At 41.1% G+C, this 24,070-nt stretch overlaps 1 protein-coding gene across 1 annotated transcript; it reads left to right on the forward strand.

Moving 5' to 3' along the window:
* LOC133041346 (cytochrome c oxidase assembly factor 7) lies at positions 1 to 23,898 on the forward strand. The gene is made up of 3 exons (XM_061121877.1): positions 1 to 160; positions 3,548 to 3,688; positions 22,666 to 23,898. The coding sequence occupies exons 1-3, from the start codon at positions 55 to 57 to the stop codon at positions 23,112 to 23,114; spliced, it is 696 nt and encodes a 231-aa protein (XP_060977860.1). The 5' UTR covers positions 1 to 54; the 3' UTR covers positions 23,115 to 23,898.
* Positions 23,899 to 24,070: the final 172 nt, after the last annotated feature.

Here is a 24,070-nt window from a genome sequence, read left to right on the forward strand (position 1 = left end):
CGGCGCGGGCGGGGTCAGAGCGGCGTGGTGGTTTTGACTGGGCCAGCGAGAGCCATGGCCGGCTTGGTGGACTTTCAGGACGAGGAACAGGTGAAGTCCTTTCTGGAGAACATGGAAGTAGAGTGCAACTACCAGTGCTACCGCGAGAAGGACCCGGACGGTGAGCGCTGCCTGCAGGGCTTTAAGGACACGTGGGGGCTCCGGCCTCAGGGACGGGGACTGACGGGTCACGCGAGCGACCTCTGAGAGGATCTGGAAGGGGACGCGGGCGTCTGTGGGTCGCTGACTGCCGTGTGTGTGTGTGTAAGGAGCGGGTTGGGTTCCACGAGGACTTGCGGGGCACGCAGGAGCATGCTCTGGCCGCACCGAGCCCGGAGGCCTGGCGAGAAGGAAGAGAAGCACTAGGGCATTTGGAGCAGAGAGACTACGGCTACATCAGTGAACTGATAAAACGCTCTGTCCTCGTGAAGCTTACATTCTCGTGGGGGTTATTGGAAAATAAACCTAATAAATGAAGTAGTGTGTTAGAAGGTAGTTAAGTGCAGTGGGAAAAAGAATTGACTGAAAAGTCTCAGCAGTTCAGGAGGGCAGCTTTAAATTGAGTGGTCAGGGTGAATCATTAAGAAGGCAACATTTGAACAAAGTGTTGAAAAAAGTAAGGGAGGTGCATGCCAGGCAGAGGTAAGGGCTAGTGAAAAGGCCCTGAGGCATGAATGTGCCCCATGTGTTCTGCGAACATTGAGTTGACTTCAGTTGTGGGTGGATGGTGATGTCCAGAAGGGGCCATCCAGAGCAGTCAGTACCTTTGGGTGGTTTTCTTCTTAGTGCTTTTTTTCCCTTTTATTTATTTATATGGCTGCACCTGTTCTTAGTTGTGGCATGCGAACTCTTAATTGTCACATCCGGAAGCTAGTTCCCTGACCAAGGATCCAGGTTGGGCCCCCCTGCATTGGGAGTTCGGAGTCTTAGCCACTGGACCACCAGGGAAGTACCCATACTTTATTTTATTTTATTTTATTGTTTTTAGTACCCATACTTTAAAAGAGAAGAAAAAAAGATATTGGCCCTGCCTTCTAATAGCTTGCAGCCTTGCTCCAACTGACCAACTACATAGAGTTGCTCTGAAGTAGGATGGCTTAAAAGAATCCCTGAGGTGCAGAATGGTTGGGGAAGACTCCTGGAAGAGGTCAGGAAGAATAGGCTAGTAATGCTGATTAAATGGACCAGAGGGAGTGAAGAAAATGCTCTTTCTGAAAATTGAAGTCAGAGTGTAGTTAGAAATAAGATTGAGGCGGGACGGACCTTGGGCCACAGTGTGTCAGATCTTGAATGCTGGGGTAAGGCATTTGAAAGCCTTTATTGTGTAGGCAGTGGAGAGCCATATATGGGTTTTTGTACCCTGGAGATACACTAAGCAGTGAAGGGGGGTTGGGTGGGCATATAAGAAGTGCAGGATGCTGCTCTTGAAGAGAGTTTGAAAGGAGGCAGTTTCTATAGCTGGTTCTGTAGTAGTCTTCAAAATCATTTCTCAGCCAGATTACTGAAGTAACTTTCTAACTTGACTCTCCATTTGCACCCTAACTCCCTTAAATCTATTCTCTACTCATAAACTGATACTTAAATTTTAATTTCATTATGTTATTTACTAGATTTTTCAGATGACGGAAATAACACATTTTTGTCATTATCAGTGTTGGAGTGGGTCCCCTCACACATGACTTCCTCCATATTCATCCAGATACATACAAACGTGTTTATTAGAGTGACCTTTTAAAAATGCAAGTTGAATCATATTACTTCCCTTCTTAAATCCTTCCAGTGGTTTGCTATTGACTTGGAATAAAATCCCAGTTTCTTCCTATCTAATGTAAGGCCCTCTGGTCCCTGCCTTTTCCTCTTTTCCTGCCCTCCTGGATCCAGCTACATTATACCTTATTTGTGTCAAGCTTATTCTCTTTTTTGAGTCTTTTTATGTACTGTTCCTTGTGCCTGAGTCTTTCTGTCTCCTTCCCATTTCATTGTCTTTAAATAGCTAGTTCATTCTTGTTATTCATATCTCAGCTCACACATTGAAGCCCTCAGTGAGGCCCTACCTGATTACCCGGTCTATGTTAACCATTTCCCCCAAAATGCACAACAAACTCATATCATCCTGTTTTATTTCACTGATGGTGTTTATTAAGGTTTGAATGCATCTTGTTAAGCTATTTATTTATTGTGTTTCCTCCTCTAAGCTATTTATTTATTGTGTTTCCTCCTCTAGACTGTAACTTTTAGGAGGACAGGTGACTATATTCCCAGCAACTAAAGCAGTGTCTCGTATATTGTTGCAGATAGATGCTCAAATACTCTTGCCTGGAAAATCCCATGGACAGAGGAGCCTGGAAGGCTGCAGTCCATGGGGTCGCTAAGAGTCGGACACGACTGAGCGACTTCCCTTTCACTTTTCACTTTCATGCATTGGAGAAGGAAATGGCAACCCACTCTAGGGTTCTTGGCTGGAGAATCCCAGGGATGGTGGAGCCTGGTGGGCTGCCGTCCATGGGGTCGCACAGAATCAGACACGACTGAAGCGACTTAGCAGTAGCAGCAGTAGCAGATGCTCAAATATTCATTGAATGAAAGTTAACAAGAGATGGGTGTTATTGTGGATGAAGAAAAGGTACAGAGGGATGGGGAGCACATGTAAATCCATGGCTGATTCATGTCAATGTATGACAAAAACCACTACAATATTGCAAAGTAATTAGCCTCCAACTAATAAAAATAAATGGAAAAAAAAAAAAAGGTACAGAGGGGAGAGTTGTTAAGGAGAGGCTTGCTGGAAATAGAGACTACCAAGGAGAAGGGAGTCTTATTTCTAACTCCTTTGGTAGCTGCAGTTTCAACTGTTTGTTCGTGTACCCAGCCTGGCCAAGGATTAAGGTATAGTCATCAAAGAACTGCTTCTTGCTGCCATGAAGACTGGCCTATTGACCCTTTTGGTTCTCACTGTTTAAATGCTGAACTTCCTGAGAAGTTCCAAAGCTAGCAAAGTTTCATCATTGAAGCCAGTGGCTCTTTGGGTCTTGTTGACAGGGAATAGAAAGGCTGGTGAGTAGTAGAGCCAGTGTAGGGGCCAAGGTCTTCTCGGTTTATACATTGCTCAGTCTCAGGCTGAGGGCAGACAGTGCCATTGTAGGAGTGGCTGAATACGACCTGCATTCTTTGTGGTGAAGTCACCGTGCCACACCTCAGGAGGACAGAAAGTGAAGTCGCTCAGTCATGTCCGACCCTTTGTGACCCCATGGACTGTAGCCCACCAGGCTTCTCTGTCCATGGGATTTTCCAGGCAAGAATACTGGAATGGGTTGCCATTTCCTTCTCCAGGGGATCTTCCCGACCCAGGGATCGAACCCAGGTCTCCCGCATTGCAGGCAGACGCTTTAACCTTTGAGCCACCAGCAGGAGGACAGAGGCTTGTCCTAAATAAAAGGCACATCCAGCCTGCCACACCTGGACCCTCCCCACTCCCCCAGACTTGAACGACTTTGCCCTTTCCTCACAGGTTGCTATCGACTGGTGGACTATTTGGAAGGGATCCAGAAGAATTTTGATGAGGCTGCCAAGGTGTTGAAGTTCAACTGTGAAGAGAACAAACACAGTGATAGCTGCTACAAACTGGGGGCCTATTATGTGACTGGGAAAGGTAAGGAGGGGCCTGCCTTCTTTGGTCCTTATCATCGATGGTAGTGGTGAGGCCACAACCTGAGGCTCATACTGAGGTCTTTTTACAGATGGGTCTTCACAGGCATTGGGGAAGCATGTTGTAGGACAGTTTGGAGTCAAGAGTTCAGCAAAGTGCTGGAGGGAAGAGCATAGCCTTTCAAGTTAGGCAGAACTTGTGTGTGCTTAGTCATGTCCAACTCTGTGACCTCATGGACTGTAGCCCACCAGGCACCTCTGTCCATGGGATTTCCCAGGCAAGAATTTTGGAGCAGGTTGCCATTTCCTTCTCCAGGGGATCTTCCTGACCCAAGAATCAAACTGATATCTGCATTGGCAGGCAGATTATTCTTTCACTGAGCCACCTGGGGAAGCCCTTAGGCAGACCTTAGGGAATGTTAACTCTGTAGTCACTTTAACTCTGTGAATCAGTAATATCACCTGTAAAATGGAGAAAAAACAATACTTTCTTCATAGGTCTTTGTGAAGATTAAATAGGGTAATGTAGGTAAAGGTATCAGCATGTGCCTGGCACAGAGGAAGGGACTAGTAATCAATTCCTTTCCATCTGTCTTTTCTCCTCATGCCTTAATTGCAGTTGGTATTGAGTAGTGTTTAAGTTGCATTGTGTTGCATGTGTGCTCATCATGTCTGACTCTTTATAGCCCCATGGACTGTAGTCTACCAGGCTCCCCTGTCCATGCGATTTTTTGAGACAAGTATATTGGAGTGGGTTGCCGTTTCCTAATCTAAGGAATCTTCCCAACCCAGGGATTGAACTCACATCTCTTCTGTCTCCTGTATTGGCAGGCAGATTCTTTATTCTATGCCACCTAGGAATTAACCTATTGCTAAATACAGATTATCACAACAAACCTATCATTTCACATAGTTTCTTTGGATCAGGAGTTTGGGAGGGGTGAGCTGTGTGCGTCTCAGGGTCTCTTAATTAGGCTGCAGTCAAGACACTAGCCAGGGAACCAGGCTGTAGTCTTTTGAAGGCTTGACTGGAACTAGAATCTCCAATCCTAAGCTGGCTCGTTCACTCGGCTGTGAAGGCTTCCATTCTCTGCCAGCTGTTGTCAAGAGACCTTGGTTCCTTGTGACATGGATCTCTTCATGGGCTATTTGCATGTCCTTGTGACATGGCATTTGGCTTCTGCCTGAGTGAGTGATCCAAAAGAAGGAGCAAGATGGAATCCACAGTGTCTTTTATAACCTAGTCTTGGAAGTCACATGCTTTTTATTTTCTATCCTATTCTGCTTATTTGAAGTGAGTCAGTAAGTTTAGCCTACGCTAATTGGAGAGAACTAAAATTCTACCACTTGAAAGAAGGACTATCAAGAATTTATGGGCATATTTGAAAACCACCACAAATTGGGAATATAACCTAAGACAGGCAGCTCTTTTTTTTGCTGACTAGTTCATGAGCTTTTTGAGGATGATATAATTCATTCATCGCTTATTCCTAGTGCCCAGTAAAGCCTGGTTAGAAGGACGGTCAGTGAAAGTTTGATGAAGAGGATGCCTTTTTTAAATCTCTGGAACTTTGTGGACTATTTCTGCATTTACATGGAACATACGGTCTGTGGTAGTCTCAAATTTGAAGAAAGTTTAGCATTAACAGGAATATAAACTACCCTTGCTTAAGCAGAGGGGCATTTCTTTAGCCCATTTTCATTAATTTATGATTTGTAAGTAATATATAGCTGCATTATTTTTTTTTAAATCTGTGTGCCAACAGTAGCAGCTTAGTTAAATAATGTTACTTCCGTCAACTGGAATGTTATTTAACCCATTAAAAAATAGTGTTTCTAAATAGTTTTTGTTGATGTCAGAAAGAGTTTATAATATAATATTCAATGAAGAAAGCTGAACACAAAATTATGTGTGAACTCAGCTGTACAATATAGCGTGGAAAAATAAAAATGTTCCTAGCTGTTAGTTTCTGAATAAATGTCTTATCTTTATATCAAATTTTATTATATTTTTCATAAGGAGCTTTTGTTGCTGTTCACTCAGTCATCTCTGACTCTGCAACCCCTTGGACTGCAGCACGCTAGGCTTCCCTGTCTTTCACTATCTCCTGGAGCTTGCTCAAACTCATGTCCATTGAGTCAATGATGCCATCCAACCATCTTGTCCTCTGTTGCCCCTTCTCCTCCTGCCATCAACCTTTCCCAGCATCAGGGTCTTTTCCAGTGAGTCAGCTTTTTGCAAAAGGTGGCCAAAGTGTTGGAACTTCAGCGTCAGCATCAGTCCCTCCAATGAATATTCAGGATTGATTTCCTTTAGGATCGACTGGTTTGATTTCCTTGCAGTTGGAAGGACTCTCAAGAGTCTTCTCCAATAGCACAGTCAAAAACATCAGTTCTTTAGCGTTCAGCCTTCTTCATGGTCCAACTCCCACTTCCAGACATGACTACTGGAAAAACCATAGCTTTGACTAGACGGACCTTTGTTGGCAAAGTAATGTCTCTGCTTTTCAATATGCTGTCTAGGTTGGTCATAGCTTCTCTTCCAAGGAGCAAGCGTCTTTTAATTTCGTGGCTGAAGTCACCATCTGCAGTGGTTTTGGAGCCCAAGAAAATAAAGTCTGTCACAGTTTCCATTGCTTCCCCATCTGTTTGCCGTGAGGTGATGGGACTGGATGCCATGATCTTCATTTTTTGAATGCTGAGTTTTAAGCCAGCTTTTTCACTCTCCTCTTTTACCTTCATAAAGAGGCTTTTTAGTTCCTCTTCACTTTCTGCCATAAGGGTGGTGTCATCTGCATATCTGAGGTTATTGATATTTCTGCTGGCAATCTTGATTCCAGCTTGTGCTTCTTCCAGTCTGGCATTTCACGTGATGTACTCTGCATAAAGCAGAATGATTGTCTGAGGAGGCCTTAGAAATAGCTGAGAAAAGAAGAGAAACTAAAGGCAAAGGAGAAAAGGAAAGATATACCCCATTTGAATGCAGAGTTCCAAAAAATAGCAAGGAGAGATAAGAAAGCCTTCTTCAGTGATCAGTGCAAAGAAATAGAGGAAAACAGTAGAATGGGAAAGACTAGAGATCTCTTCAAGAAAATTAGAGATACCAAGGGAACATTTCATGCAAAGATGGGCACAATATAGGACAGAAATGGTATGGACCTAACAGAAGCAGAAGATATTAAGAGAGGTGGCAAGAATATACAGAACTATACAAAAAAGATCTTCATGACCCAGATAACTATGATGGTGTGATCACTCACCTAGAGCCAGACATCCTGGAATGTGAAGACAAGTGGGCCTTAGGAAGCATCACTACAAACAAAGCTAGTGGAGGTGATGGAATTCCAGTTGAACTATTTCAGATCCTCAAAGATGGTGCTGTGAAAGTGCTACACTCAATATGCCAGCAAATTTGGAAAACTCAGCAGTGCCCACAGGACTGGAAAAGATCAGTGTGCATTCCAATATTTCCAAGACAGACTTCAGCAGTACGTGAACTGTGAACTTCCACATATTCAAGCTAGGTGTAGAAAAGGCAGAGGAACCAGAGATCAAATTGCCAATATCTGTTGGAGCATCAAAAAACAAGAGAGTTCCAGAAAAACATCTACTTCTGCTTTTTTGAATGTGCCAAAGCCTTTGACTATGTGGATCACAGCAAACTCTGGAAAATTCTTCAAGAGATGGGAATACCAGACCATCTTACCTGCCTCCTGAGAAATTCTGTTTGCATGTCAAGAGCAACAGTTAGAACTGGACATGGAACAACAGATTGGCTCCAAATTGGAAAAGGAGTACGTCAAGGCTGTATATTGTCACCCTACTTATTTAACATATGCAGAAGCACATTATGTGAAATACCAGGCTGGATGAAGTACAAGCTGGAATCAAGATTACTGGGAGAAATATCAATAACCTCAGGTATGCAGATGACACCATCCTTATGGCAGAAAGTGAAAAGAGCTAAAGAGCCTCTTGATGAAAGTGGAAGAGGAGAGTGAAAAAGCTGGCTTAAAACTCAACATTCAAATAATGATCATGGCATCCGGTCCCATCACTTTGTGGCAAATAGAGGGGGAAACAGTGGGAACAGTGACAGACTTTATTTTGAGGGGGGGGAGCTCCAAAATCACTGCAGATGGTAACTACAGCCATGAAATTAAAAGATGCTTACTCCTTGGAAGAGAAGTTATGACCAACCTAGACAATATATTGAAAAGCAGAGACATTACTTTGCTGACAAAGGTCCGTCTAGTCAAACCTATGGTTTTTCTAGTAGTCATGTATGGATGTGAGAGTTGGACCATAAAGAAGGCTGAATGCTGAAGAATTGATGTTTTTGAATTGTGGTGTTGGAGAAGACTCTTGAGAGTCCCTTGGACTGCAGGATCAAACCAATCAATCCTAAAGGAAATCAGTCCTTAATGTTCATTGGAAAGACTGGTGCTGAAGCTGAAACTCTAATACTTTGGCCACCGGATGCAAAGAACTGACTCATTGGAAAAGACCCTGATGTTGGGAAAGGTTGAAGGCAGGAGAAGGGGACGACAGAGGATGAGGTGGTTGGATGGCATCACTGACTCGATGGACGTGAGTTTGAGCAAGCTCTGGGAGTTGGTGATGGACAGGGAAGTCTGGCATTCTGCAGCTCATGGGTCGCAAAGTATCGGACGTGACTGAGCAATTGAATTGACTGTGCATATAAGTTAAATAAACAGAGTGACATATACAGCTTTGACATACTGCTTTCCCAATTTTGAACCAGTCTGTTGTTCCATGTCTGGTTCTAACTGTTGTTTCTAACTGTTGTTTCTTGACCTGCATACAGCTTTTGCAGGAGGCAGGTAAGGGTGGTCTGGTATTCCCATCTCTTTAAGAATTTTCCACAGTTTGAGTTCCTTATAAATTAGAGAGAACAAAAGAAGTTGTGGAAGTTGTGAAATTGTTTTTCCTTCTCATTAGACAGAGCTTCCCTGGAGGCCCAGTGGTTAAAGAATCTGCCTGCCAATGCAGGAGACGTGGGTTCGGGAAGATGCCCTGAAGAAAGAAATGGCACCGACTCCAGTATTCTTGCCTGGGAAATCCCATGAACAGAGGAGCCTGGCAGGCTGCAGTCCGTAGGGTCTCAAAGAGTCAGACATGACTTAGTGACTGAACAATAACAACAACAAGTGTGATTAATGACTGTGCACTGAGACTGTTTTTTGTTTGTTTGTTTCAGTGCTCCTTTGTTAAACGAACTTGTTATTTACTGTGTGCAGTAAAGCATAGATGGACCAGTGTGGGGGAAGAAATCTTTTTTTTTTTCACCTCCTTCATGGGGAAGAACTATTTATACTCATACTGTTAACTTTGGAGAGCTTGATAAGTATCTTCATAGAGAGACATGAAGAGTACCTTGAAGGTTCAGTTCTGGGAGAATGTCATCATCTGGGGTGCTGTCATAGAGGAGGAGATATTGAAACTGGTTCATAAAGGACAGAGCAAACTTTGTTTGATAGAAGTATAATAGAGTTATGTCTTCTCTCTAGAATAGAGAGAAGGTGATGAGCAGGTGAAAGAACACAGAGTGTTTAGAGAATAATACTTAATTCTGTTAAGCTAACATTCTTAAGTCCCTTCAGGTCCAGTGTGGTCACAGGAGATCTCATTAGCAGATCTTGACTCAGACCCTTTGGATTATTGTTTAGCAGACCTTGGGCTCTACCATGTCTAAAAGCCAGTACTGTTGATTCCCTCTGCCTGGTTCTGAGCGAAAGACTATTCCCTCTGTTCTGAAAACACACTCGGTGTCCTTTCTTGACAAAAATTCATTAATAACTCTCCTTTTATCAAGGATAGCTTGGGGCAAGGAGAAGAGTGGGAGGTCACTTTTCATAGGGAGCACTAATTGACACTGTGGCATCAGGCAAGGCATTTTTCTTTTCTGAGCTACAAATAGCTCAGTGACAAAATTGGAGTAATAATGTCAGCTCAGAACTTATAGAATTTTTATGAGCATCAAATGAGCTCACATGTGTAAATCAACTAACTCCAGTATAAAAAAAGTAGCTTACATGTGACTTCTTCTTAAATTGTAAAACATTCTATCAATGTGAATAGCTCTGGTTTATATTGGCTACTGCAGAGGTTACTTTGGATCAGACACTTAGTGACCCAAGGAAAGTTTTGTCCAGATGTTTTCATCTATGGAATCAGCTTTGAACTAGTCTTGTGAAGCCATTTAAATGTTTCATGAAAGGAAATAGAACTTTATCTCTGATATATCTCTTTGATGAAAGATTCTTAATAGAACATAGTTAGAAGGGTTTCCAATGGGGAATGAAGAACTCTTAAGATTATGACATGTAAAAACAAGACCAAACTACATTGAAAAGGTACTTGGAGAAAATACTCCTAGGTGGTCCCTAGGGTGTGGCAACAATAGATGATAAGTTAGTGATGATAATTATAAATGAACCTTTGTCTCTAGTCCAAACTACTTCAGACTGCGTATAATTGATTGTTTCCTGGAAACTTGGAGTTCTTGCAGACATTTGAAATTTAAATCCAATATGAAAAAAATTTTTTTTTATTAAAGGATAATTGCTTTACAAAATTTTGTTGTCTTCTGTAAAATCTCAAGATGAATCAGCCATAGGTATACATATTCAGTTCAGTTCAGTCGCTGAGTCGTGTCCGACTCTTTGCAACCCCATGAACCACAGCACGCCAGGCCTCCCTGTCCATCACCAACTCCTGGAGTTCACCCAAACCCATGTCCATTGAGTTGGTGATGCCATCCAACCATCTCATCCTCTGTTGTCCCCTTCTCTTCCTGCCCTCAATCTTTCCCAGTATCAGGGTCTTTTCCAATGAGTTAGCTCTTCGCATCAGTTGGCCAAATTATTGGAGTTTCAGCTTCAACATCAGTCCTGCCAATGAACACCCAGGACTGATCTCCTTTAGGATGGACTGGTTGGATCTCCTTGTAGTCCAAGGGACTCTCAAGAGTCTTCTCCAACACATTTCAAAAGCATCAATTCTTCGGTGCTCATCTTTCTTTATAGTACAACTCTCAAATGCATACATGACCACTGGAAAAACCATAGCCTTGATTATACAGACCTTTGTTGACAAAGTAATTTCTCTGCTTTTCAATAGGCTGTCTAGGTTGGTCATAACTTTCCTTTCAAGGAGTAAGCGTCTTTTAATTTCATGGCTGCATTCACCATCTGCAGTGATTTTGGAGCCCAGACAAACAAAGTCAAATACTGTTTCCACTGTTTCCCCATCTATTTGCCATGAAGTGATGGGACCAGATGCCATGATCTTGGTTTTCTGAATGTTGAGCTTTAAGCCAACTTTTTCACTCTCCTCTTTCACTTTCATCAAGAGGCTCTTTAATTCTTCTTCACTTTCTGCCATAAAGGTGGTGTCATCTGCGTATCTGAGGTTATTGATATTTCTCCCAGCAATCTTGATTCCAGCTTGTGCCCAGCGTTTCTCATGATGTACTATGCATATAAGTTAAATAAGCAGGGGGACAATATACAGCCTTGACATACTCCTTTCCCAATTTGGAACCAGCCTGTTGTTCCATGTCCAGTTCTAACTGTTGCTTCCTGACCTGCATACAGGTTTCTCAAGAGGCAGGTAAGGTGGTCTGGTATTCCCATCTCTTTCAGAATTCTCTACAGTTTATTGTGATCCACACAGTCAAAGGCTTTGGCATAGTCTATAAAGCAGAAGTAGATATTTTTCTGGAACTCTCTTGCTTTTTCTTTGATCCATCAGATGTTGGCAGTTTGGTTCCTCTGTCTTTTCTAAAACCAGCTTGAACATCTGGAAGTTCACGGTTCACGTATTGCTGAAGCCTGGCTTGGAGAATTTTAAGCATAACTTTACCAGCGTGTGAGATGAGTGCAATTGTGCGGTAGTTTGAGCATTCCCTGGCATTACGTTTCTTTGGGATTGGAATGAAAACTGACCTTTTCCAGTCCTGTGGCTACTGCTGAGTTTTCCAAATTTGCTGGCATATTGAGTGCAGCACTTTCACAGCATCATCTTTCAGGATTTGAAATAGCTCAACTGGAATTCTGTCACCTCCACTAGCTTTGTTTGTAGTGATGCTTCCTAAGGCCCACTTGACTTAACATTCCAGGATGTTTGGCTCTAGGTGAGTGATCACACCATCGTGATTATCTGGGTCGTGAAGATCTTTTTTGTACAGTTCTTCTGTGTATTCTTCCCACCTTTTCTTAATATCTTCTGCTTCTGTTACGTCCCTATCATTTCTGTCCTGTATTTAGGTCTACATATATCACCTCCCTTTTGAACCTCCCTCCCATCTCCCAACCCATCCCACACCTCTAGGTTGATCCAGAGCCCCTGTTTGAGTTTCCTGAGCCATACAGCAAATTCCATTGGCTATCTATTTTACATATGGTAATGTAAATTTCCATGTTACTCTTTCCATACATCTCACCCTCTCCTCCCCTCTCCCCACGTCCATAAGTCTAGTCTTATGTCTGTTTCTCCATTGCTGCCTGTAAATAAATTCTTCAGTACCATTTTTCTAGATTCCATATATACGTATTAGAATATGATATTTATTTTTCTCTTTCTGACTCCCTTAACTCTGTATAATAGATTCTAGGTTCATCCAACTCATTAGAACTGACTCAAATGCATTCCTTTTTATGGCTGAGTAATGTCCCATTGTGTATATGTACCATAGTTTCTTAATCCATTCATCTGTTGATGGACATCTGGGTTGCTTCCATGTTCTAGCTATTGTAAATAGTGCTGCAATGAACAATGGGATACATGTGTTTTTTCCATTTTTGTTTCCTCAGTGTATATGCCTAGGAGTGGGATTACTGGGTCATATGGTGGTGTTATTTTAAGGAATCTCCATACTGTCTTCCATAGTGTCTGTATCAATTTACATTCCCACCAACAGTGCAAGAGTGTTCCCTTTTCTCCATACCCTCTCCAGCATATTTATTATTTGATGATGGCCCTTTTGACCAGTGTGAGATGATACCTCATTGTAGTTTTGATTTGCACTTTTCTAATAATGAGCGACGTTGAGCATCTTTTCATGTGTTTGTTAGCCATCTATATGTCTTCTTTGGAGAAATGTCTGATTAGGTCTTTTTCCCACTTTTTGATTGGGTTGTTGTTTTTCTGACATTGAGTTGTATGAGCTGCTTTGCTGTGCAGAAGCTTTTGAGTTTAATCAGGTCACACTTGTTTACTTTTGTTTTTATTTCTGTTACTGTAGGAGGTGGGTCATAGAGGATATTGCCTTGATTTATGTCATTGAGTGTCCTGCCTGTGTTTTCCTCTAAGAGTTTTATCGTTTCTAGTCTTACAAATTTAGATCTTTAATCCATTTTGAGTTTATCTTTGTGTATGGTGTTAGGAAGTGTTCTAATTTCATTCTTTTACATGTAGCTGTCCAGTTTTCCCAGCACCATTTATTGAAGAGGCTGTCTTTGCCCCATTGTATATTCTTGCCTCCTTTGTGAAAAATAAGGTACTTGTAGGTGCACGGCTTTATTTCTGGGCTTTCTGTCTTGTTCCGTTGGTCTATATTTCTGTTTTTGTACCAGTACCATACTGTTTTGATGACTGTAGCTTTGTAGTATAATCTGAAGTCAGGAAGGTTGATTGCTCCAGATCCATTCTTCTTTCTTAAGACTGCTTTGGCTGTTCAGGGTCTTTTGTGTTTCCATATGAATTGTGAAGGTTTTTGTCCTAGTTCTGTGAAAAATGGCATTGGTAATTTGATAGGGATTGCATTGAATCTGTAGATTGCATTTGGTAGTGTAGTCATTTTCACAATATTTATTCTTCCTACCCAGGAACATGGAATATCTCTCCATCTGTTTATGTCATCTTTGATTTCTTTCATTAATGTCTTATAATTTTCTGTGTACAGTTCTTTTGTCTCCTTAGGTAAGTTTATTCCTAGATATTTAACTCTTTTTGTTGCAATAATGAATGGGATTGATTCCTTAATTTCTCTTTCTGATTTTTCATTGTTAGTATATAGAAATGCAAGTGATTTCTTTGTACTGATTTTGTATCCTGCAGCTTTGCTAAATTCACTGATTAGTAATTTTCTGATACTATCTTTAGAGTTTTCTATGTACATTATCACATTATCTGCAGACAGCAAGAGCTTTACTTCTTTTCTGATCTGGATTCCTTTTATTTCTTTTTCTTCTCTGAGTGCTCTAACTAGGACTTCCAGAACTATGTTGAATAATAGTGGTGAAAGTGGACACTCTTGTCTTGTTCCTGATCTTAGGGGGAATGCTTTCAGTTTTTCACCATTGAGAATAATGTTTGCTGTAGACTTATCATATCTGGCCTTTAGTATGTTGAGGTAGGTTCCTTCTGTGCCCATTTTTTGAAGAGTTTTTATCATAAATGAGTGCTGAATTTTGTCAAAGGCTTTTTCTGCAACTATTGAGATGATTACATGGTTTTTATCTTTCAGTTTGTTCATATGGTATATCACATTGATTGATTTGCATATACTGAAGAATCCTTGCTTTCCTGGAATAAACCCAACTTAATCATGGTATATGAGCTTTTTGATGTGTTGCTGAATTCTGTTTGCTAAAATTTTGTTGAGGATTTTTTGCATCTATGTTCATCAGTGATATTGGCCTGTAGTTTTTTTTTTTTATGTTGTTTTTGTCTGGTTTTGTCTTTCTGTCTTTGTGTTGTTTTATCAGGGTGATGGTAGCCTTGTGGAATGAGTTTGGAAGTGCTGCTTCCTCTGCAGTTTTTTGAAAGAATTTTAGAAGGATAGGCATTAGCTCTTCCCTAAATGTTTGATAGAATTCTCCTGGGAAGCCATCTGGTCCTGGGGTTTGTTTTATGGGAGATTTTTGATCACAGCTTCAGTTTCAGTGCTCGTAATTGGGTTGTTCATAATCTCTGTTTCTTCCTAATTCAGTCTTGGAAGATTGAACTTTTCTAAGAATCTGTGCATTTCTTCTGGGTTATTCATTTTCTTGCCATATAGTTGTTCATAATAGTCTCTTATAATCCTTTATATTTCTGCATTGCCTGTTGTAACCTTTCATTTTCCATTTCTAATTTTGTTGATTTGATTCTTCTTTCTTTTTTTCTTGATGAGTCTGGGTAAAGGTTTGTCAGTTTTGTTTATCTTCTCGTAGAACCAGGTTTTAGTTTTATTAATCTTTACTATTGTTTCTTGCATTTCTTTTTCATTTATTTCTGATCGGATCTTCATGATTTCTTTCCTTCTACTTATTTTGGTTTGTTCTTCTTTTTCCAGTTGTTTTAAGTGTAAACTTAGGTTGTCTATTCCATGTTTTTCTTGTTTCTTGAGGTAGGATTGTATTGCTATAAACTTCCCTCTTAGAACTGCTTTTGCTACATCTCATAGGTTTGAGTTGTCATGTTTTCATTGTCATTTGTTTCTAGAAATTTCTTGATTTCCCTTTTGATTTCTTCAGTAACCTGTTGTTTATTTAGAAAAGTATTGCTTAATCTCCATGTGTTTGTGTTTTTTACAGTTTTTTTTTTCCTTGTAATTGATAGTCTCATATCATTGTGGTCGGAGAAGATGCTTGTTACGATTTCAATTTTCTTAAATTTTCTGAGCTTTTATTTGTGACCCAAGATGTGGTCTATCCTGGAGAATGTTGCATGTGCACTTGAGAAGAAGGTATATTCTTCTGCATTTGGATGGAATGTCCTGAAGAAATCAATGAGATCCATCTTATCTAATGTATCATTTAAGACTTGTGTTTCCTTATTAATTTTGTTTTGATGATCTGTCCATTGGTGTGAGTGGGGTGTTAAAAGTCTCCTAATATTATTGTGTTACTGTCAATTTCTCCTTTTCTGTCTGTTAGTGTTTGTCTTATGTGTTGAGATGCTCCTATGTTGGGTGCATAGATATTTACAATTGTTATGTCTTCCTCTTGGATTGATCCCTTGATCATTATGTAGTGTCCTTCTTTATCTCTTATAATAGTCTTTTACTTTAAGGCCTATTTTGTCTGATACAAGGATTGCTACTCTAGCTTTCTTTTGCTTCCCATTTGCATGGAATATATTTTTCCATCCTCTCACTTTCAGTCTGTATGTGTCTTTAGGTCTGAAGTGGGTTTCTTGTAGATAGTGTATATATGGGTCTTGTTTTTATATCCATTCAGCCAGTCTTTGTCTTTTGGTTGGAGCATTTAATCTGTTTACATTTAAAGTAATTATTGATATATATATGTTCCTATTGCCATTTTCTTAATTGTTTGGGGTTGATTTTGTAGATCTTTTTCTTCTCTTGTATTTCTTGACTATATAAGTCCCTTTAACATTTGTTGTAAGCTGGTTTGATGGTACTGAATTCTCTTAGCTTTTGCTTTTCTGAAAAGCTTTTTATTTCTCCAATGAGATCCTTGCCGGGTACAGTAATCTTGGTTGTAGATTTTTCCCTTTCAGTACTTTAAATATACCCTGCCATTCCCTTCTGGCCTGCAGTGTTTCTGCTGAAAGATCAGCTGTTAAATGTATGGGGTTTCCCTTGTATGTTACCTGTTGCTTTTCCCTTGCTGCTTTTAATATTCTTTCATTGTGTTTAGTCTTCGTTAGTTTGATTAGTATGTGTCTTGGCATGTTTCTCCTTGGGTTTATCCTGTATGGGACTCTTTGCGCCTGTTGGACTTGATTGACTATTTCCTTTTCCATGTTGGGGAAATTTTCAACTATAATCTGTTTAAAACTTTTCTCATACCCTTTCTTTTTCTCTTCTTCTTCTGGGACCCCTATTATTCGAATGTTGGAGCATTTGATATTGTCCCAGAGGTCTCTGAGACTGTCCTCCGTTCTTTTTATTCTTTTTACTTTATTCGGCTCTTCAGAAGTTATTTCCACCATTTTATCTTCCGGCTCACTGATTCGTTCTTCTGCTTCAGATATTCTGCTATTGATTCCTTCTAGAATATTTTTAATTTCAGCAATTGCATTGTTTGTCTCTGTATGTTTATTCTTTAATTCTTCTAGATCTTTGTTAATTGATTCTTACATTTTCTCCATTTTGTTTTCAAGGTTTGTGATCATCTTTACTATCATTATTCTGAATTCTTTTTCAGATAGTTTGCCTGTTACCTCTTCATTTATTTGGACTTCTTTGTTTCTAGTTTGTTCCTTTATTTATGTAATATTTCTCTGCCTTTTCATATATATATATTTTTAAACTTACTGTTTGAGGTCTCCTTTTCCTAGGGTTCAGGGTTGAATTCTTTCTTCTTTTTGGTTTCTGTCCTCCTCAGGTTGGCCCAGAGGTTTGTGTAAGCTTCGTATAGGGTGAGATTTGTGCTGAGTTTTTTTTTTTTCCTCTCTGATAGGTAAGGCTGTGTGAGGTGGTAATCCTGTCTGCTGATGATTGGGTTTGTATTTTTGTTTTGTTGTCTAGATGAAGTGTCCTGCACAGGATACTACTGGTGGTTGGGTGATGCCGGGTCTTGTATTCAAGTGGTTTCCTTTGTGTGGGTTCTCACTGTTTGATGCCTCCTAGGGTTAGTTCTCTGGTAGTCTAGGGTCTTGGAATCAGTGCTCCCACTCCAAAGGCTCAGAACTTGATCTCTGGTCAGGAACGAAGATTCTACAAATGGTTATGGCATTAAGTGAGATTAAAACAGATATCCAGTAATCAGAAACCAAAGATGAACCCCAGACAAATGGCAATTATAAAATCAGGCAAATAATAATTAAAATAATGGAATATACACACAGATATATACACCCCTGAGCAAAGTCAAAACAGTCCAACAAAAATAAAGTACAGTTAATTGACCTGGAGAATAACGGAAATAAAAAAGTGTATTTACCAGTTAAGAACAAAACTAACTAAAGCACAAACTGGAAAACAAAACTAAAGCAAGGTGCCAAGTGGGGAATAAAGCAATGAAAACAAAACCAACAAATATGTTGAGAGGAAAGGAAGGAAAGAATAGATATGCAAAGTCAAATAGAGGTAGATAAAGAAGATTTATTACTGCAAGGGGAAAAGAACAGTAGGAAAAGCAAACAAATGAATAAATTTAGAAAAAATAATAATAGGTTTAAAACATTACAATTAAAAAAAGAGAAAAGAAAAAATAAAAGGAAGACTCCACAGAACTGCAAAAGCCCAATGTAGAGGCAGAGGTCGATAACAACAATAAAAAATGAGACTGAGAAAAAGCTCAAAAGCTTAATTAGATTTCATAGTGCCAATAAAATTAACTACAACAGAGGGAGGAAAAAAGAAAAAAAAATTAAAAATCCAAAAGAAGCTACAGAACAAGTCAAAAGGTAAGAATAATAAATGTTTTTCTTGAGTCACTATTGTCAGCCCTTTCCCTCGCTGGGAGTCACAGTCCACCTCACCTCCCTAGGATACCCTCCAACACTGCGCTGATCTCTGGACCTGCTGTGGGGGCAGCTCAGATTCTAATCTGGTCCTACCCCTGTGTGTTCTTCCCTCCAATGTCCACAGCTATCAGATCTAGTACGTTTTCTTCTGTGGGAGCTCTCAGTGACCTTTTATAAATTCTATAGACACAGAGTCTGCCTAGGTGATCGTGTGGATTTAGTCTGCAGCTTGTACAGCTCGTGGGAGGGTTTTGGGTGTTATTCCTTATCCATACTGCTCCTGGGTTTCAATTGTGGTTTTATTTCCACCTCTGCATGTGGGTCGTCCACTGGGGTTTGCTCCTGAGGCTGCCCTGGAGGACTTGGGTTTGTCCCTGTGAGGACCATGTGTGGAGGTGGTACAGCTTCTTGGCTCTCAGGGGTCCTGGCAGCACCAGGTACTCAGGGGTGTTGGCAGCTAGGGCAGCAGGAAATAATAGTGCTCTGGAAGGGTGTGGCAACCAGTATTGGCCAATATGCTCCAGTGTTCTTGCCTGGAGAACCCCCCTCCCTGACAGAGGAGCCTGGAAGGCCCCAGGTTACAGGGTCGGAAAGAGTCAGACTTAACTGAAGCAACCCTGCATGAATAGATGCAAAACTTTTTTTGCCTGTGTCGGCTCTGCCCGTGAGAGTTGAGCATGAAGGTGGTGCAGCTGCTTGGCTTGTGGGGACCCTGGCGGTGCCAAGTGTGCAGGGTCTTGAACTGCTTCAGCTGCAGGCATTATCGCCTTATCAGAACCTTTTTGTGAGCCTCTTGTAGCTGGCGATCAGAAGGCCTCTTTGGCCAGTCTTTCTCTGGAGCTTAGAGGACTTCCTTTCCTGAGGTCCTTCTCTGTTGTTCCACGCATCAGGCACTTAAAGGGCCACCCTGGGCGGGGTCCTACTCTGTAGTTCAGTGCATCAGGCATTTGATGGGCCAGCCTCTCTATTGTTCAGCTGCGATGCTGGCCTGTGGAGAGAGGCTATGGTGATGGCTCCACCCCCTAGGCGTGACTCAGCAGTATCGCCTTGCTTCCTTGGCTGTCCAGCTTTCCTCTACAGACATTTCCCACCACAGTCTCCTTCCTCACAGCCCTTCAATCCGTCTCTCCGCAGTCAACAGCAGCCCTCGCCCTGGGGTTGCTCCAAAATACCTAAACTCCAGCTCCCAGCCACTGCCTTTTGGGGGACCTGCATCTCTGTCTGGAGCATGTATGGCTGTGGCAAGGACTGTCTGATTCTCATTCCATTTAGGCTGCCACAGATCAGCTGTTTCACTTTCAGCCTTAAATGTTTCTCCTCTGGCTCAGACAAGTGACCCGATGTGGGGCTTGGACCCTTGCTTCAGTTCCCCCACCTGCCGAGGGCAGGTCCAGTCCTACTGACACTCCTGTTTTCCCCCTAGTTCCTTCTCCTACCAAGTTTTCTGTGGTTCTGTATATTCTTTTCCTCTGGTCAGGAAAACTCCTGTCCGCTCTCAGCTGGTGTTCTGTATGCACTTCTGTGTCTGACGGTGTATTCCTGATGTATCCGTGGAGAGAGGTGTACTCCACCATCCGTCTACTCCTCCATCTTGTTCTTCCATGAAATTCTTAATTGTTTTCTCTCAAATTATTACACCCCTGTTGTCTTTCAGTTTAGCAAGTGGTGTCTCTCCCTACTGAGTAGCTCATGACCAGTTTGCCTTTAAAATATGTCTCAAATCTATCCTCTCTCCCTTCCCTGCTACTATATTTATTCAAGCCACCTTTCTTTCCTGTATCATTAATTCAGGTCTCTAATCATCTTTCCATAAGGCAACTAAAGTGAACTTTTAAGGATATGAACCATGGATTCCATAAAATATATGAAGCAACTGTTTAGACTTTGGAAGGTAACTCAGTGCAGTAGTGTGATCCCTGAGAAAAGGGGAACACACAGGATGAGCCCCGTGCTTTGGCTTTCTGCCTGGAGGTACTTTTCAGATTAGGCAGATAGGCAGAAGGAGGTAGAAGCCAAGTAGATTATGGTATTCTTGCTGAATGGATGAGTCATAGGTCAGAGTTTCTGGCCACTGAGGCTGCTGGAGGATCAGGCCTCAGAAGGATCAGGCTGATTCACCAGTGAATAGTTACCTGCCAAAACAAAACTCAGCAGTCTTTGGTAAAAGGTGAGAGATTTGTGTGATATGAAGAGAAGCCAGAGTATAGTAGTCTGTAAGGGAATATAGCAAAACCCAGACTGAATAAAGTATCATCTACAATGTCCAGGAATAAGGGATTACTAAACAGAAAAAAAAAAAATCAGTCAATAGAAACAGACCCAGATGTGACAGGAATGTTGGAATTAACAGTCAAAACATTTTTAAACAGGGAAATAAATATGTTAAAGAATTTAAACAAAAGATGGACACAATGAATGAACAGATGGACAATCTCATCAGAGAAACTGAAACTGTTAAGAAGAATCAAATGAACTCATATGATTGAAAAATATAATATTTGAAATGAAAAATTCACTGGATAGGCTTAACAACAAATAAAACACTTCAGAAGGAAATAAATAATGAATCTGAAAGATCAGTGAACTTAGAGGATTGTAGATGTTCTGTTAAACTGAAGCCCTGAGACAAAAAAAGCGGAAAAATTTCCCAACCGTCAGAGTCTCAACACGTAGGTTTCAGTGTCCCTTAATCTAACACAGCATGTATTGGAGCCCAGAAAGAAAATAGATTGGGACAGAAAAAAAATATTTGAAGAAATAATAGTATAAATTTTCCAAATGATGGAGCCAGGACTGGGAGCCTCAGTTTTCTGGCAGCAGAGCTCAGGCTTTAACCTCTGTTTCCTGTATCTCCCTGAATTGAAATAACGTATCTAACAAAAAGTAGAAGGCAGGAGAAGAGAGGTGGGGAGAAGTATGAGAACTCCCCTTTTATAATTATGAGTCAATACTGTCTGAGATTTGGTTAAAACAAAATAATAATGGAATCTCCTGGCAGTCCAGTGGTTAGGACTCTGTGCTTCCGCTGCAGAGGCCGCCATGAAACACTCCCCTGCCCCAGCCCCTCCCCCCCCAAAAAAAAAACCCAGTGACTTTAACCTTTAAATATTTTAAATAATTTATAACTCTAGGGACTCATTTAGGAAATTTCTCTGTTGAAGAAATACTCATTTGAAGTTAGCAGTTTCTTAATTTTCACTTGTTTGTCTTAATAAATGCAAGTAAAGTCAAGGTTAAATTTTTTATTTACAACTAGAATGTGTAATCTGGTTTTTCAAAGTGCAGTTGACCCTCAAACAACACAGGTTTGAATGATGCAGGTTCACTTCCATGTGAATTTTTTCAACAATAAATACAATGGTAATGCTCCATGATTTCTATACCCTGTTGGTTTAGTCTGTGGGTGCACAGGGGCACATTTAGGGAAGGTTGACTCTTAAACTGTTCTCGGATTTTTGGCTGCATGGAGAGTGGGTGCCTCTCACAGCTTTTAAGAGTCAACTGTACTTATATCTAGCTATCCATTCAGCCAGCCAACATTTAATTCAAACACTTGCTACGAAGATGACTGGAATGGTGTTCTGTTAATGATGGTTTTTTCTAGGTGGTGTATTTGGGATGACTTCTTTAAAAACTAATGTTGAGATATGTTTCTCTTTTTTTTAGGAATGAGGGATTTTAAGAATGGGGGATTTGAAATGTTCCGTTAAAACAAGCAAACAAAAAAAACTAAAGAAAAAAGCAGGCCCCGTCACCACCTCTGCTTAAAATGATTGATTAGCAGTTTTCCATTGCTCCAAGGTTAAAGTACAAGGTCCTTAAGAAGACGCATCAAACCCTGCATGAGCTGGCCCCCTGCCTGCCTCACCACCCTTCCTTAGTGATTTCTGAGTTCTAGCACATGGGCTCCTTTTTTCTTTGTATTCTGTTCCTGCTGCCAGGAACAGTTTTCTTTGCCATTTTTTCCCCCCACTCCATATTTTTCTTTCATTGTTTTTTCCATTATTTCACAGCTCAAATGTCACTTTTTTGGAGAAACTTTCCTTTACCTCACCTCTTAGTTCAGAGCCTTGATCATTCTCGTAGCATCCTATACTCTTTCTCCATATGCTTGTCACACTTAGAATCATACATTTACTTGTGTGGTGTTTAATGTCCGTCTTATTAGACCACAAAATTCACAAGGGCAGGGTCAGTATCTGTTTATTCCTTAGAATCTAGCATAGTAATTGGCAATTAATATATATTCAGTATATATTTAAATTAACAAACATTTGACGAAGTGCTCATAAGATGCCGTGATCTTGCACTTATCCCCAGAGGTAAATATCTTTTACCAATAAGGATGAAGCTAAGGCTGAGAAACTAATCATTTCACCCTTTTTACCTGTTTGGGCTTCCTTATAAGATACCATTTGAGCTGAAGATTCCATGGCTGAAAAAGCTGTAAGGTCTGTGTACTATACCAGGCCATCTTCTTTTCATGTTGCCTTAGCCCAAAGTATATAAACTTTATTTGGGAATTGCTTCCTGACTTTGGCCTGAGATATTCGGGTTCTGTCCTGGCTAGGATTGACGTTTTTTCTTTCTTCCCAGGTGGACTATCCCAGGATCTGAAAGCTGCCTCCAACTGCTTTCTGATGGCGTGTGAGAAGCCGGGAAAGAAGTCCACTGAAGCCTGCCACAATGTTGGTCTCCTGGCACATGATGGACAGGTCAATGAGGATGGCCAGCCCAATCTGGAGAGGGCCAGAGACTATTACACAAGGGCCTGTGATGGCAACTATGCCGCTAGCTGTTTCAACCTCAGCACCATGTTCCTGCAGGGTGCCCCCAGCTTTCCCAAGGACATGGGCCTGGCATGCAAATACTCAATGAAAGCCTGTGACTTGGGCCACGTCTGGGCCTGTGCTAATGCCAGCCGCATGTACAAGCTTGGGGATGGTATCGATAAGGACGAAGCTAAGGCTGAGGAACTAAAAAATCGGGCCCGGCAGCTGCACAAAGAACAGCAGAAAAATGTCCAGCCTTTAACATTTGGGTAGGGTGGCCCACCCTCCCATGCTACAGACAGCTTAATGCTGGCACCTCCTATTTCTGATGGAGCCCTTGAAGGTCGACTTGCTGGAGAAGAAAGACTTGGTGTTTAATATCAGTAACTCTGATTACATAGACCCATTGCCCCCCGGTGTCACCTGCTCAGATGTAGTCCAAAATATTTATTTTGGTCAATATTTGTTTATCTGGTGTGATCCACATTTATAAGATCTTGGTTCTCAAACTCTTTTCCAGTTCTGTGAAAAACAGCAGACTAGTGAGCCATAAAGATTATGGGGGTGGGAAGGAGAGACAGAGCAGGAAACTGGAAAAATTAGTAGCCACAGGACCTGAAGGAATCACCATCATCACCATTATTTTAGTTGGGAGAGCTTAAAAAATCAAAGTATCTTGATTTACATAATAGAGGGTTTAAGGAGCTAAGAACAGTTAAATAGTCAGGACTGCCACCTGCTGACTTATGTAATCATTGGTGTGGGCTGCGTTTTTGTTTTTAGAGTCAGATTTTTCAATAAATTCAGAGATTGGGAGTTATGTATGATGTAAAGATAAGTCATTATGCTTCTGAGTTGCTCCAGAGGGTAAAACAGAAAACTTTCTTTAGTGGAGACATTCACATGTTAAAAATAACATCCTCAGGCCACTCATTTGGTACTGTTAATAAAATAACTTACCCTAGAAATTTGTAAGCAAGGGATTGATGATACATTTTGTCCCTCAGAACTGAACCTTTTCCACTGTTCCTGTGAATAAACTATCTCCATTGGTTAATGTGTGCCTGCTAAGTCGCTTCAGTCGTGTCCGACTCTTTATTACCCTAGGGACTGTAGCCCCCTAGGCTCCTCTGTCCATGGGGATTCTTCAGGCAAGAACACTGGTGTGGGTTGCCATGCCCTACGCCAGGCACAAGAGATATGGGTTCTATCCCTGGGGGATCTTCCTG

This window comes from Dama dama, chromosome 20 (assembly GCF_033118175.1).
Source record: "Dama dama isolate Ldn47 chromosome 20, ASM3311817v1, whole genome shotgun sequence".
In the NCBI taxonomy this organism is placed as follows: Eukaryota; Metazoa; Chordata; class Mammalia; order Artiodactyla; family Cervidae; genus Dama; species Dama dama.